The sequence below is a fragment of the Balaenoptera musculus genome, chromosome 14 (assembly GCF_009873245.2).
Source record: "Balaenoptera musculus isolate JJ_BM4_2016_0621 chromosome 14, mBalMus1.pri.v3, whole genome shotgun sequence".
NCBI classification, from domain to species: domain Eukaryota; kingdom Metazoa; phylum Chordata; class Mammalia; order Artiodactyla; family Balaenopteridae; genus Balaenoptera; species Balaenoptera musculus.
In genome coordinates, this window is record NC_045798.1 from 49663259 (window position 1) to 49677275 (window position 14017).

General features: G+C 34.0%; 1 protein-coding gene across 6 annotated transcripts in view; it reads right to left on the reverse strand.

The window, feature by feature from the left end:
• NOL4 (nucleolar protein 4) overlaps positions 1 to 14017 on the reverse strand; it is a 409767-nt gene that overhangs the window by 276671 nt on the left and 119079 nt on the right. For all 6 annotated transcript variants that reach the window (XM_036824082.1, XM_036824088.1, XM_036824085.1 and 3 more), the window contains one exon: positions 10780 to 10912. In XM_036824082.1, coding sequence (XP_036679977.1) covers positions 10780 to 10912 — 133 coding nt within the window. The remainder of the gene's footprint in view (positions 1 to 10779; positions 10913 to 14017) is intronic.

Consider the following 14017-nt stretch of genomic DNA (forward strand, 5'->3'; position numbering starts at 1 on the left):
AAACCCTCTTAGTTTCTGCTATCATTTCAAAGAGCCAGGACATTAGAAAAGAGACTGTTATAAATTTAGGAACTTTAGGTGCTTTCTAACCTGTTTTTCTAACGTCCTGCCGACTCTCAATAACAAGCCTCCAAAGAACTATAGGGCTCTTCCCAATCCTCCCTCTTAATTGGCTTGGAGAAAGATTTTTCCAGATTCAGGATGAATTTCTTCCAATCCTGACACTGGAGCCACCTTCTTCGTACTCAAACACACTGCTATAAAGCAGCGCCTGTCTCAGAATACTGGAACCGTTCTAGTGGGGATCTCTAATGAAGCTGTCTCTGAACCTACTCCCTTTTGTTTAGGCCCTTTGAGAAATATACATCCTTTTTTTCCCCTTTAGTTCCTCAGTCCCTATACATTTATTAGGCTGGGAATTCTTAGGGAACTATCATGCTGGGATTTTTTTTCTCCCAAAAGGGGTAAATCATTCTAGAATTTCACAGTAGTCATCAAGTAACCAACCAGGTGAATTAAATAACCCTTTGGCATATTTCATTTGTTCCATTTCTGATGGTACTAGAGCTGATTCTGGAAACACTCTTTGTTCCTATTGAATTAGCTACCGTACTCCTTATGGGAAAAACCTCCAACTGATACTGGCAAAATTCACAGCACACCTCCCATCAAAATTCAGATAGATCCCTCAAAACCTCTTCCCAGAATCAATCCATACCCTATAAGTAAAGTAGCCCTTCAAGGCATAAAACCCAAAATAGATTTCAAGGCTGAAGGTCTCATTATCTCTTGTAGTAGCCCCTGGTGCTACTATTTTACTGGTGCAAAAACCTAAGGGCTGAGGGTGAAGGTGTATCTAGGACCTCTAAGCAATAAACGATACTGTTAACCCTCTACACTCTGTTGTTCCTAATCCTCATAGGTTACTAATACCTATTCATTCCTACCGGAAGTAAATTCTTTACTGTAATTGATTTAAACAGTGCATTTTTTAGTATTCCAGTATTGATGAAGCTGGTCAATACCTTTTTGCCTTCACTTAGGAAGAAAAACAATTCACCTGGACAGTAATGCCTCAGGGTTTTACTGAGAGTCCTTCTTATTTCTTGCAAATCCTGAAGGCTGATCTGGATGATATAAAGTTCTCTAGAGGTTCTATTTTGTTGCAAAATGTGTACAATTCGCTTCTTTGCTCTCATTCTCAAGCCTCCTCATAGGAAGACCACATCCATGTGCTAAAGCTTTCAGCCTTAAAGGGACATAAGTTGCCAAAAAAATTGCATTTTTTCCAAACCCAGGTTCAATATAGCATCTGATATCAGAACAAGGGCTACACCTAGATGCAGACAGGCTTCAAGTTGTCCTAAACTTCCCTAAACCCAAAGCTCAGTGCCAGCTGCAAGGCTTTCTCTGGCCAGTTAGTTATTGCTGAAATAGGATTCCAAATTTCTCTCTTATGGCCAAACCTCTATATGTTTTACTAAAGAACAACAACCCTGAGCCAATGCTATGGGAGTAACTGAATGGCACAGCCTTTAAAGGAGAGTTTGATGAACCCATCTGCCCTTGGGCAGCCCAATTATCAGATGACCTTTTTTCATTTTGTACATGAAAAGGAAGGAAATGTCCTTGGGGCACTTGCCCAAAAACATAGAGACCACCATCTACCCAATAGGGTATTACAATCAGCAACTGGACCCTGCCACATAGGGCTACTCCCCTTGTCTTAGAGCCATTACCACCACTGTTCATTTGGTTAAGACCACCAAGAAAATCGTTGTGGGATTTCTTTTCACCATTACTGTACTTCATGCATTTTTGTACTATTTTTGTACCGCTCCTGAATTCTCATCACACTCATCATTTCTCATTCAGCCACCTCACCTCCTATGAAGTCCTTTTATTAACTGCTCTTCACATAACTCTTTTACATTGTAGCAACCTTAACCCTACTACTTGCCTCCCCTCTGTCACTGATGAAGTCCTTCACAACTGCTCAGCACTGATGAATCACCTCCTGACTCCTCGTGATGATCTACAGGAAACTCCTCTGGAGCAACCTTTTCACAGTGTGCTATCAGGAGATGAAGACCTTATGCACTGCACCTTGTAACCTGGAGATTTCATCTACTGGAAAAAAACACCTCCTGAAGAACTCCTCAAATTCCATAGAGATGTCCCTATCAGGTACTTCTAACTAACTCTTGTCCCACCAAACTCCAAGAAATAGATCTTAGATTCAAATGACACACCTACAGAAAGCACCAAACCCAGAATGGACCTACACATCATCTGGTGACATGAAAGTAAAGATCTCCTGGAATTGAAGCAGGTGACATTTGATAGAATAACTTTCTTAAGATATCAGGACAAGGCTTGTTGGAAGATATCTGGACCAAACCTTTGATGGTGACATAACACTTCAGATGATATCTGATGTCTATGATCTTGATAACATATGGACCTTAGATAAAATGTGACTGAGAGTTCCCCCTACTACCACTCCTCATTATTCAAATGTGACCTCAATAGTTTTCTAATCTGTGCACTTTCCCTCTGACATGAAACATTACTCCTAGGAAAGGTCCTTCTTGGAACTGAGGGACAAAAAGCCACTAAAACTAGAAAACCTTATGCTTGATCAGTGAGGCGTTCAGAGAAAGAACTTGTTCAAAAGGGCAACATGAAAAAGATAAATAGAAACCTCAATTAAATAGAGTTGGGAGAACAGAAGGGGGAACTCTCATGCCCTGCAATGACAACAGAACCCAAATGGAAGAAGAAACACCTCACTTCTTTCCTTGGAAGGACTCAGCCAATGAAAAGCCATGGACTCTTTGTTTATTATAACCCTCCCAACTTTGTTTTCCCCTCTATAAAAACATTCTCCCTCCCTTGCCACTAGGGGACTTATTGCTACTTTGTATGTCTCACCATGATTGCAGACCCCAAATTGCAATTCTCTGCTAATCAGGAATAAACCTATCTTTCCTGGAAAAATATCTGGCAATCTATTTGTCTGGCAATCTATTTGTTTTAGGTCAACACATTGATGAACCAGCAAGCACTACCATGAAGAAAATGACAAACCACAAGAGCAATACTTGAAAACAAAGAACTAACCCAGAAGTAAAATTCCAAATTAATTTGACGTCCTTTAATGATCAGATTAGACTCTCCAAGGCAAGCCTGGAACCAAGCCAGTTTCCCCTGATTTTCCAGACACCCAGGACCTAGCTAAGATTGGATTGGTCTCTGGGGTGTGCAAACTTCAGACTGAGATCAATAAGCTAAATTTCTATCAAGCACTCACTTATATGAAAAATCACTTACGTAATACAAGAATGAAAAAGCAGAATTTTAACCTAAGAGAAAAGTAAACTTTCAAATAATATGATGCTAAATGCAAGAAGAAAATAATATTCCCCACAAAAGTATACTAAATAAATGCATAATTCAGCACCTTTTTTCCATACTTATGCTTTATATGTAAGTCAAGTTGCTATTTCTTCTTCTGCTTTCGGAAATAGAGAATTACTACTTAAAAGCAATTTCAAATGATTAAATATACAAACACCAAGACACACACACACACACACACACAAACACAGGCATACATAATATTACAAAAAAATCTAGCAATCAAAATTTCCTCTAATTCATAGTAACATTCTTTATAATTAATTATCGATTTTCTTTATTTAGTTATAATAATACTTTATATTTCTGCAAATTATAATATAATTACTTATAGAGCAACTGCAATGAAGAGGAAGCTCTCTAAAAGCTTCATCAGCTTAACTACCTCAACCCAGAATAATTAATTCAAGAAATTTACCATGAGAATTACTTTTTAATCAGGCATTAGAACAACTTGTTCTAAGAAAAAAGAGCAGCACTGTAACATTTTCATGTATTTTAAGTCCATAAGTGTATTCAGCTTAAAAATTGAGAACAGTAACAGTGTTAAGAATAGACTCAAATTTGGAAGTCAAAAACTTTATTACACTTATGTAAAAAGAAAATAAATCAACATTCGTTTGACCATTTTTGCTTTATGCAAAATTTCCTAAACAATTAGAAACAGTTAAAAGAAAATAAAATTGTAGAACAAAGAAAATGACTTACACAAGACAACACAACCTCAGTAGGGAATTTGGTGTTCAGTCTGAACAAATTTTAATAGCTTTTCTACTTAAAACTCACCATCATTAAAAATTAATTACTAAATTTAATTTTCTATTATGTATACTGTTTTACATCATTTTTATTAAAAACATGTTTTATTAGATTTTCCAACTAAATTAAATGGCAAATAGTAGTTGTTTTATTGCTGGTTTGTATGCTTTAATAATTACCCAAAACTATTCTATTCAGCTACATTAGATGTAATTTTAGTCACAAACATATTTTTACCAAAATTGTATTAACATGTACACAGAGCAGTAAAAAAGTATTGTGTGTTTTCTTAAGTCCAATGTGTACAATATTCAGATAGATCGGACTGCAAACAGACTATAAAACATAATAGCCTAGTAGAAGGATATTTTCAAAAGTAATAAAAAAATGCAGCATGCAGCAACTTTCATAATGAAGAAAACAATGTTAACTGAAACCCATAGAAACTTGCACAATCCTCACTCAGAAAGTGACTCAGAAGGTACCACTGACCAAAAACAGCATTTGAGCATCTGAACTACACCCACCTGACTCAATTCTGTTGTCATCTTCACATTCCAAAACTGCCAGGTAGAAATGTGAGGAGTATCTTCAAAAGTATAGTCTGGAACATCGGCACCACCCTTTTCCCCACACCTTAGTCATCCCATGTGAGGTGGGGCCCCTAGATCTGTATTTTTTAAATAAGTTCCCCAGGTAGGAGTCTATGCTGTCAGCTCAGCATATAACCTAAACAAGGACAGAAGAAAAAGTGCAATGGCCACTACAATATCACTTTACCCAGTTATTTACCTCCCAACTAAATTGCTATTTTTAAATTTACTCCCTTCCATGTTTACACTCAGAACAAGACTATGGTCATCTTAAAAGTGTACTAGTCAAGATACATAATGTTTGTTGTACATATGTATGCATCACTGTTCTGAAACAGTATATTTTGAAATATATCCCAATTTCAGAATCATTTTGCTTTCATAATTTTCATGTTCTATTTTATTTTAAGTTATTCTAGAGCTTAAACTATTAGGTTGAGTCAATACGGCAAGTTCATATGGTTCAACCTAATACATCATGTTCATGTTTGGACATTAGAATTCAAAATATTCACCTATTACTCGGAGATAATGCAGGTTCGGTTCCAGACCACCACAGTAAAAATGAATACTGTAATAAAGCAAGTCATATAAACTTTTTGGTTTCCCAGTGCATATAAAAGTTATGTTTACATGATACTGCAGTCAATTAAGTGTGCAATAGCATTACATCTCAAAAAACAATGTACATACCTTAACTTAAAAATACTTCATTGCTAAAGAATGTTAACTGTCATCTGAGCCTATGGTTAGTCAATCTTTTTGCAATAGTAATATCATCGATCACTGAGCTTTTGCATCAAAGATCACTGATTGCATATCACTATAACAAATATAATAATAATAAAAAGGTTTGAAATATTACAAGAATTACCAAAATGTGACACAGAGACACAAAGTGAGCAAATGCTATTGGAAAATTGGCACTGATAGACTTGCTCGACACATGGTTGCCACAAACTTTCAGTCTGTAAAAAAACAAAATATCTGCAAAGCACAATAAACTGAAGAGCAATAAAATGAGGCATGGCTGTATTTAATTACCTATAATATATTAATAGCTTATATGAATTATTACTTAATTTTCACTAAACTGATATTTATGTAAAAAATTTACCTGCTCTTAGCAGTGAAGTAAGACCTAAAGTTCTTCTAAGTCTATTATAATTAAGCATTATTGTAAGACATATATATATATATGATTATATATACACACACACAGTATTCTAATATTTGTATGCACATTAGCCACTAAATTCCAATTCATTTTTTCCTGTTTATCAAAAATGGCCTAACCAATTGAAGCATATCAAAACATTTCTAGAATACAAACATTATACAGAAAGAGGGAGATTTTCAAATTCTGGCAAATGAACTATGCATTTCTAAATGATATTAGAATTATCAAATACATCTTTGAATGAAAAAGTTGCCTTAAATACATTATTTACAAGTCCATCACAGGTAGAAATTCACATAAATGTTGATGAATGCTTTAAGAGAATTCTTAACTCTGAAGTCTTTCTCCCTCTTTTGTTGTTTCTAGACATTACAACGCTTTGCTTGGCACATGGAGCATTGCTAATTTTCAATGTATAAACAAGTCATTGTTTGATACATTAATGAAGTACCAAATATTGCAAAAAAAAATTATGTTAAAAAATATCTCTACATAACTTCATTGAGTCAAGAGACAGGGCAAATTCAACACATTCCCCTAAGGGATATATATCCTGTAATGTCACAACCAAAACAAAACAAAATGAGGGCCAAAGAGAAATATATACTTTTTTTCTATTGCAGTCCCTTACTTTTAAAGCTGATTAAGCTGATGTGCAAAGAGTTGAAGGTTTCAACTTCCTTTTGTATTCCTATAATCTTAAAAAAAAATGGCAAAAGGGCAAATACAATTTGTTGTGACTTAAAAATACAGAAATCCTTTGCTGGTAATAACGTAATAATATTTTTTGAGTTTCAAAAAGCACACATAGGGGCTTCCCTGGTGGCGCAGTGGTTAAGAATCCGCCTGCCAATGCAGGGGACACGGGTTCGAGCCCTGGTCCAGGAAGATCCCACATGCCGCGGAGCAACTAAGCCTGTGGGCCACAACTACTGAGCCTGCACTCTAGAGTCCGCGAGCCACAACTACTGAGCCCACGTGCCACAACTACTAAAGCCCATGCGCCTAGAGCCCGTGTTCCGCAACAAGAGAAGCCACCACAATGAGAAGCCCGCGCACCGCAACGAAGAGTAGCCCCCGCTCGCTGCAACTACAGAAAGCCTGCACACAGCAACGAAGACTCAACACAGCCAAAAATAAATAAATAAATAAAATAAAATTTAAAAATATATATATTAAAAAAAGCACATATATTCTCTTATAAAAATATCAATAGTATACAGTATGCTTTTAACTCAGAAAAGCAATTAAAATGGTTCTTAGAAAAGTATTTCTCTATCAGAAGAAGTTGAATATTTATTTTGCACTGAATCTTTGTCTGTTTCTAAATCTGACACTTTTGCCAGACATCTTTTAATAAACAACCTGAGACAACAACAAAAAATAAATCAGCTGTTTTTAGATTGCACAGATTCAGAATAAATAATTGATTAAGAAAAAAGAATACTATTTTGAGCTAATCCACGTTTCCACAAATTTCTAGGATCTGAGATTGGAAGACAGACGTCTTAAGTGACAATATTCCTACTTATAAACCATCGAAATGGATGACAGAACAAGAACACTTACAAATTGATGAACATTCGAGTACAGAGCACCTTTAAGCTTTTTGATCCAGGAACGCTTTTTGGAATTCCATCGACCCCAGCCACTACAGAGCAGAACCTCTTTCACAGTAAGCCCCTTATATTCCACCGCAGCTTAAAGGACCTCACGTTTTCATGAGTAACTCAAATGATTATACAATCTTTAAATGATTTTAAACTAAAGGCATTGTTTTAAGACTGCAAAAAAGTTTTAAATAGCATAATATATTTTACTCAAAAAATGGGTGAGGTGGTCAAAAGGTACAAACTTCCAGTTATAAAAGAAATAAGTCCTAGGGCTATATTGTACAGCATAGAGTTAATAAGACTGTAATGCGTATTTGAAAGTTACTTAGAGAGTAGATCTTAAAAGTTCTCATTACAAGAAAAAACAATTGTAACTATATGTGGTGATGGGTGTTAACTAGAATTATTGTGGTTCTAATTTCAAACTGTTATGTTGTGTATCTGAAAATAATATGATGTTATATGTAAATTAGATTTCAATTTTTTTAAATGAGGGTAAAATGCTTCCTATGCAAAGATTCAAAGTTTCTGTGCATTATCTATCTTCATATTTTCATTGAGTTAGGGGAGCATTATAAAGTTAAAATGAGCAAAAGAAGCTGAATATTATACATCAATGGACACATTCTTCTCTTTACCAAATTCCTCATTCTGGTTTGTGTCTTCTTCACCTTTACCTAATTATCTAGCCTGGTGGCAAGATATTTCCATTCTTTTCCTCCCTTTCCCCGATATGCATAAGATAATTATATTTCCAAAATGATCTATATTTTATATTCTTTCTTTCCCTTGGTATTGAATAGATTGCAGATCTTTTATAACCATAGTGAGATGAACACTGAAAAAGTTTTTTTCTATTTTATAGAAATATGTGTCCAATAACACACTGTTATACTTACTTGTGTTATACTTAGTGGGAAGGATTCCTAAAAAATCACAATACGCTATTTCAATTTCTTTACAATAATATCTTAACAGTAATCACTTAGTGTTAATGAAAATAGAACATTTAACTTTAACCTTCAAAAGTTTATATTGTTCATATTTTACGAATATTAAACTGGAGTTTCAGCTGTTAAAATATGAATTTCTCTTACAATTTCTCCAAAGACTTCAGACACATCTAATCCAAGGCTGCAGAGAAAGGAATTTAACTGCCAAGTCAAAATAAAATAATGCTCTAGACTACACTGTCCAATAAAGTAGCCACCCGCCACACGTGGCTACTGAAATATAAATTAACATTAATTAAAATTAAGTCAAATAAAATCAAAATTAGTCTCTCCATGCACCAGTCAGATGTCAAGTACTCAATAGCCACAATGGTTAGTGACCATCGGTACTGGACAGTGCAATACAGAACATTTCCACAAACTCAGAAAGTCGATTGAGCAGTGTTTCCTAGACTTTCCTTCTCAAGGAGAAGTGTGAAGAGAAGTCATTGAACATGTAAGGGAAGGCTTAGGCTTAGGTCGGAGAAGGAACAACTAGGTAAGTCCTTACCCTTGAGGCATACATCAATGTACGATGAGAAAGTGCTTTCTCCTAAAAGGAAGTAATATTTGACATTATTCCACTGCAGTTTATTGATATAGATTTATATCACATCAGCTGTCCCCTAGCCAAAGATCCACCATAGACAAATCAATCAAGAAAACAAAGAATTTCCATCATGAGAGATATCCTCTTATTATTTATGGTCCCCAAAATTAAGGAATAAAAAAGATGATGGTATAAACAGGCAAAATACATGGATAAATACTAATAGAGTGATATATATATAGTTATTAGTTATATACAGTTATATAGTTATTATTTTTATATAGTTATATCATTACATAGTTATATATATATATATATATATGTGTGTATATATATATATATACACATATATATATAGAGAGAGTTATTCCATCATCCTGGTACTACACATTTTCCATTAAAACTTAAAATCTGAAGATCTACTAATATTTTAGAAGAAAAAAAGTAATTTATACCCACACCAGAAGAACTACACTCTTAGAAATTTCCCAAATAAATGTCATTTCTATTGCAATAGCTATTTTACTATGTAGCGAGTAATATATGATTTTAAAACCACTGATGATCAATGTACTGCTCCTTCCTCGTAACTCATGCCAACAAGGACACCAACATCTTTTAGACGCATCTGAAGTGGGAACAAAAGCCCCTTCACCTTTTTAAAGACTTTTTGTATGCTTAAAATTAGGGATTTCTCATTTGACAACATAAGAACACAACAGCAGCTAGAAATGCAGCAATCTTTTGTAACCAGTTTTTAACAGCAAGTGTCAGAGAAAGCAAGGAAAGATCTTTTTTTGTTCTCAACAGATGTAGGCACAAAAATACACAGCCAGAAAGCTCATTTAAACTTGCTAATTACAGGAATAATAAACTAATTTTGAATAAAACTGGACAATTTCCTTCTATTTGTAACCCTGAATTTTCATCCACAATTACCCAAGTAAGGTACATTTACTTGCATACATAATTTTATATTTACAAAGACAAAAATCTACAAAGATAGTTTTAAAAGATCTCTGAATATATTAGACCTAAAGTGTTAACTGCTAAGTCTACTTTCTCTACATGTCCAGTTTTCTCTACCTTAACTGTTCTATCAAGAAGAGTGGGATGACTCAGGAATCTTCAATGGACCCAGGAATAAAAGATCACAATCTGTCCTTCCTTTACAGCTGAATAAAATAGCTCAAAATCGCAGCAAAAATCTTCTTACCCAGCAAAATCCCTATGGTAAAACCGTCCTTTTATAGCAACTGTTTTTGGCAAAAACTTTGTCTTTTAGTAAAATTAAAACATCCAAATTAATCTTTTGACCATTTTTAAACTCTTAATTCAGTCAGGAGAATAATGGCCCAAGAAACCAAAGCCAGAAAACATCACAGAAACCCAAACTCCATTGATAGAACTCATTTTAAGTTCAGAGAGCAAAACATGGGCAAGCCTGGATTTTACAACCAGTATTTGCAGTTTTAAACCAAATATTGATACTTGAATCTAAAGATAATGAAGCGGATAATATAACCTGAGTGCACAGAAAAAAAGTCTCCATGGAAACAGATAAAAAATTAACACAAGAATAAGAAGGAGTTGTTTTAACAAATTCTGATCCAGGTTTTTGTTAATGTTTTGTTTTGTTTATTTGTTTGTTTGCTCAATTTGAAAGCCTTACCATCCTGCTGGCCATGAAGAGCCTGGGGACTTTGCATCCTTTCCTCAAGATTGGAGCTAAGGTCAGAGTTCACAGCTGACATCCGTGTTGAATCACTCATATCAAATTCATCACTTTCTATTGAACTTTCATCCTGAAAATTGTTTTAAAATATCATCAAGTATCATAAAATATAATACATTCAGATAATGACCATTTTATCTATAGGGTCAGTTAAAGTTTAGCCAGTTAGTAAGCTTTTACAGAACTCAGTAAAATGTTACACATGAATAGATTCTTGAAATAACAAATAAGAAATATGAAAACGTGTGAAGATTCAATGTTCTGTGTAAAAGATGTAAAACATAAAATAATGTATTTAGGAAGGACGTAGTTGAGGAATTATCTGAATAGTGAAATAATGGATTTTTTTTAATTAGTAAAAAAACTTCCTAAAAGAGTCAATCACAAAACATAGCAGAAAAAGAAATACATGTTTTGATTTTTTAAATAAATGACAATAAAATATTGTAAGCAAAAATCTGACACTGCAATAAAAAATCTTAACTAAAAATTTTTCTTTGGTAAACAAAATGGAATCTAAAAACAGACAAATTTACACAGCTAGATTCAAAGTCCACATTTGCTGGAAAACAAGTTAATCTTAGCACAACCTTTCTTTCTTCACAAGAGAATATAAATGGCATTGCAACCACAAAAAGTTCAAGGTAAAAGTGTGCAAGATCCATTTACCAAAAGCCAGATCAGCAAATGGCTAAATTACCAAAAGGCAAGTTTGCCAAATGGTCAATTCATCAAAATCTGTCAAATATTAACTTAAACCAAATCTATGCTATGTTGCTATAGTAATTTCCTCGAAGCAAACTCCTTTTTTGCTTTGGAGAACTGATTTTTGGACAAATGCTGTGCTTATGTAGGCAGGAAGGCCTTAGAAACCTGCGTAAAATATCATAAATGTTTAATTGAAACCACCAGGTTTAACTTCAATTTGTAAACATTTGATCTGAAAGTTTAACATTAATCTAATGATTACCAGTAGCAGTAGTGCTGCTATATATATTGCAGACACTGTTATTTATATTTGCTTACATACTTCATCTTCATCACAGCCTGTGACTTATGTGCCAGCATTTACCCAATTTTACAGATTGAGAAATTGAGGCACAGAGCTGTTAAGTAATTTATTATACTATTATATACCAGAACTGGGATTCATTATGATGTCTCCCAAACTTAAGAAAAGAGCTTCTTTGAATAGGAAGAGTTCTCCTGGCTTCATAAATGACATCTTGGTATCAGCAAAGAAGTTGCTATGGTTAAGGTACAGGAGCGTTTTAGCAGACTAACAATGGGCATTCTGATCCCTAGGTCAGGCCCAGGTGATTTGGGTGTTCTTCCCTTACCTAAGGTCTGATTGTGTCTGGGTCTACTGAGTAGCACTAGCTCTTCATTAATTCAGCGAGGAAATGCCACCCTGGGAGGCCTCTGGGCAATCAGTCACACAGACTGCTCCCAGCCACGTGCCCTCTCGGTACATTATGTTATCTCCAATTCTAAATTCTAAGAAAATCCAAAGCATCTGAAATATTAAATATATATGTTCAAAAGAGAAGAAAAATAACAGAATTCAGTGCACACATCCATGTTATCAATGTGTACCATATACATATATGTACATATATACACACACATAGCTAGATGATATAGATATCCATTATATACACTCTAAGTGTCTGTAATATCACAGTATTTTAGAGCACATTCTCTGGAACCAGACTGCCTGGATTCAGATTTATACTCTGCCACCTATTAGATGTGTTTCCTTAAGCAAATTACCTAACATTTCTGTGCCTCAGTTTCCTCACCTATAAAACGGGAATAATAATAGTATCAATCTCATAGGGCTATATAATGATTGAGGGGCTATAATATATTTAAAGTAGTTAAAACAATGTCACATCCATAATAAGCACAAAACTGTTTGATATTGTTATATAGAATATGTAACAAATTCTACAGTATATAAGATTCATATTTATTATATGAACATATACAAAAATAAATGTAATGGTAAAGATGATCAATATGTATTTATAAAGTAGCTGTGGATACTATATGAACATAGTCTTTATAAAAGCATTTATTATATACCCTACAAAGAGCTAACTAGATGTAATCTAGTAAAATACTGTTTCCATGGTATGTGTATGCGTGTGTATGTACACACACAACCATCTGAGATATATGTATATATAAGTGCGTCTGTGTAAAAGGTATGTGTGTGTATGTTTAAGAAGAGCTAGACACAAAGATTGAGGCTGCAGTCTCTGTTCTATAGAATGGTTAATACAAACTGCACACTATGGCTAATCAATGTAGCTAGTGTGACTAAAGAACTGACAATTTAATTTTAGTTAACTTGAATTAATTTTTATTAAATTTAAATATCCCTGTATGTCTAGTGGCTACCATGTTGGACAGTGCAGATTCAATATTCCTCACTGTTGGATATTTCCAACCATCACTATTAGCAATACAATAAACATCCTAACACTTAAATTGTTTTGTGCATCAAATTCCTTAGTATACATTTCTAGTCAAAGCATATAAATAACTTTTTAAAGTTTTAAAATAATTATTGCCAAACTCTCCCCCAGAAAGTTTGTTATGGTTTAAACTCTCATCAACAGTTTGTAAGAAGGTCAATTGACCTCACTTTGGATATAGTATTTTGTAATTTTAAAGGGATTCCCATTCCTGGCCTTCTTTATCTCTCTGAATAGCATTTAGTATTGTCCTATATACATACTTTCATAATTTACTTCCTTTATTGTCTAGATAAGCCACTAGAAGATAAGCTTAATAAAGGCAAGAATTTTGTCAATTTATTCACTCTTTTTCTCCATTACCTACAAGAGTGACAGTTACAGAGAAGGTACTCAATAAATATTGATTGAAGTAATTGAATAAACATTTATTAAAATTTAACTTATCACAAAGGAATATCTTACTTGATTTCCATTTTAACATGACTTATCTTACTTAACCACCTTCCTTTCTTTCAATAATCACAATTTCCAAAATTTCATAAATAATCTAACTCATCATTTATCTGAATAGTTTTAAGACAGTGTACACCCAAGTTAGCATTTTTGAAATGTAAGGATAAGAGTTATTTTCCTAACCCAGTTATAATTTAAAAGGATCTGTCTCTCTTATGTGAAACACTTAGGATTCT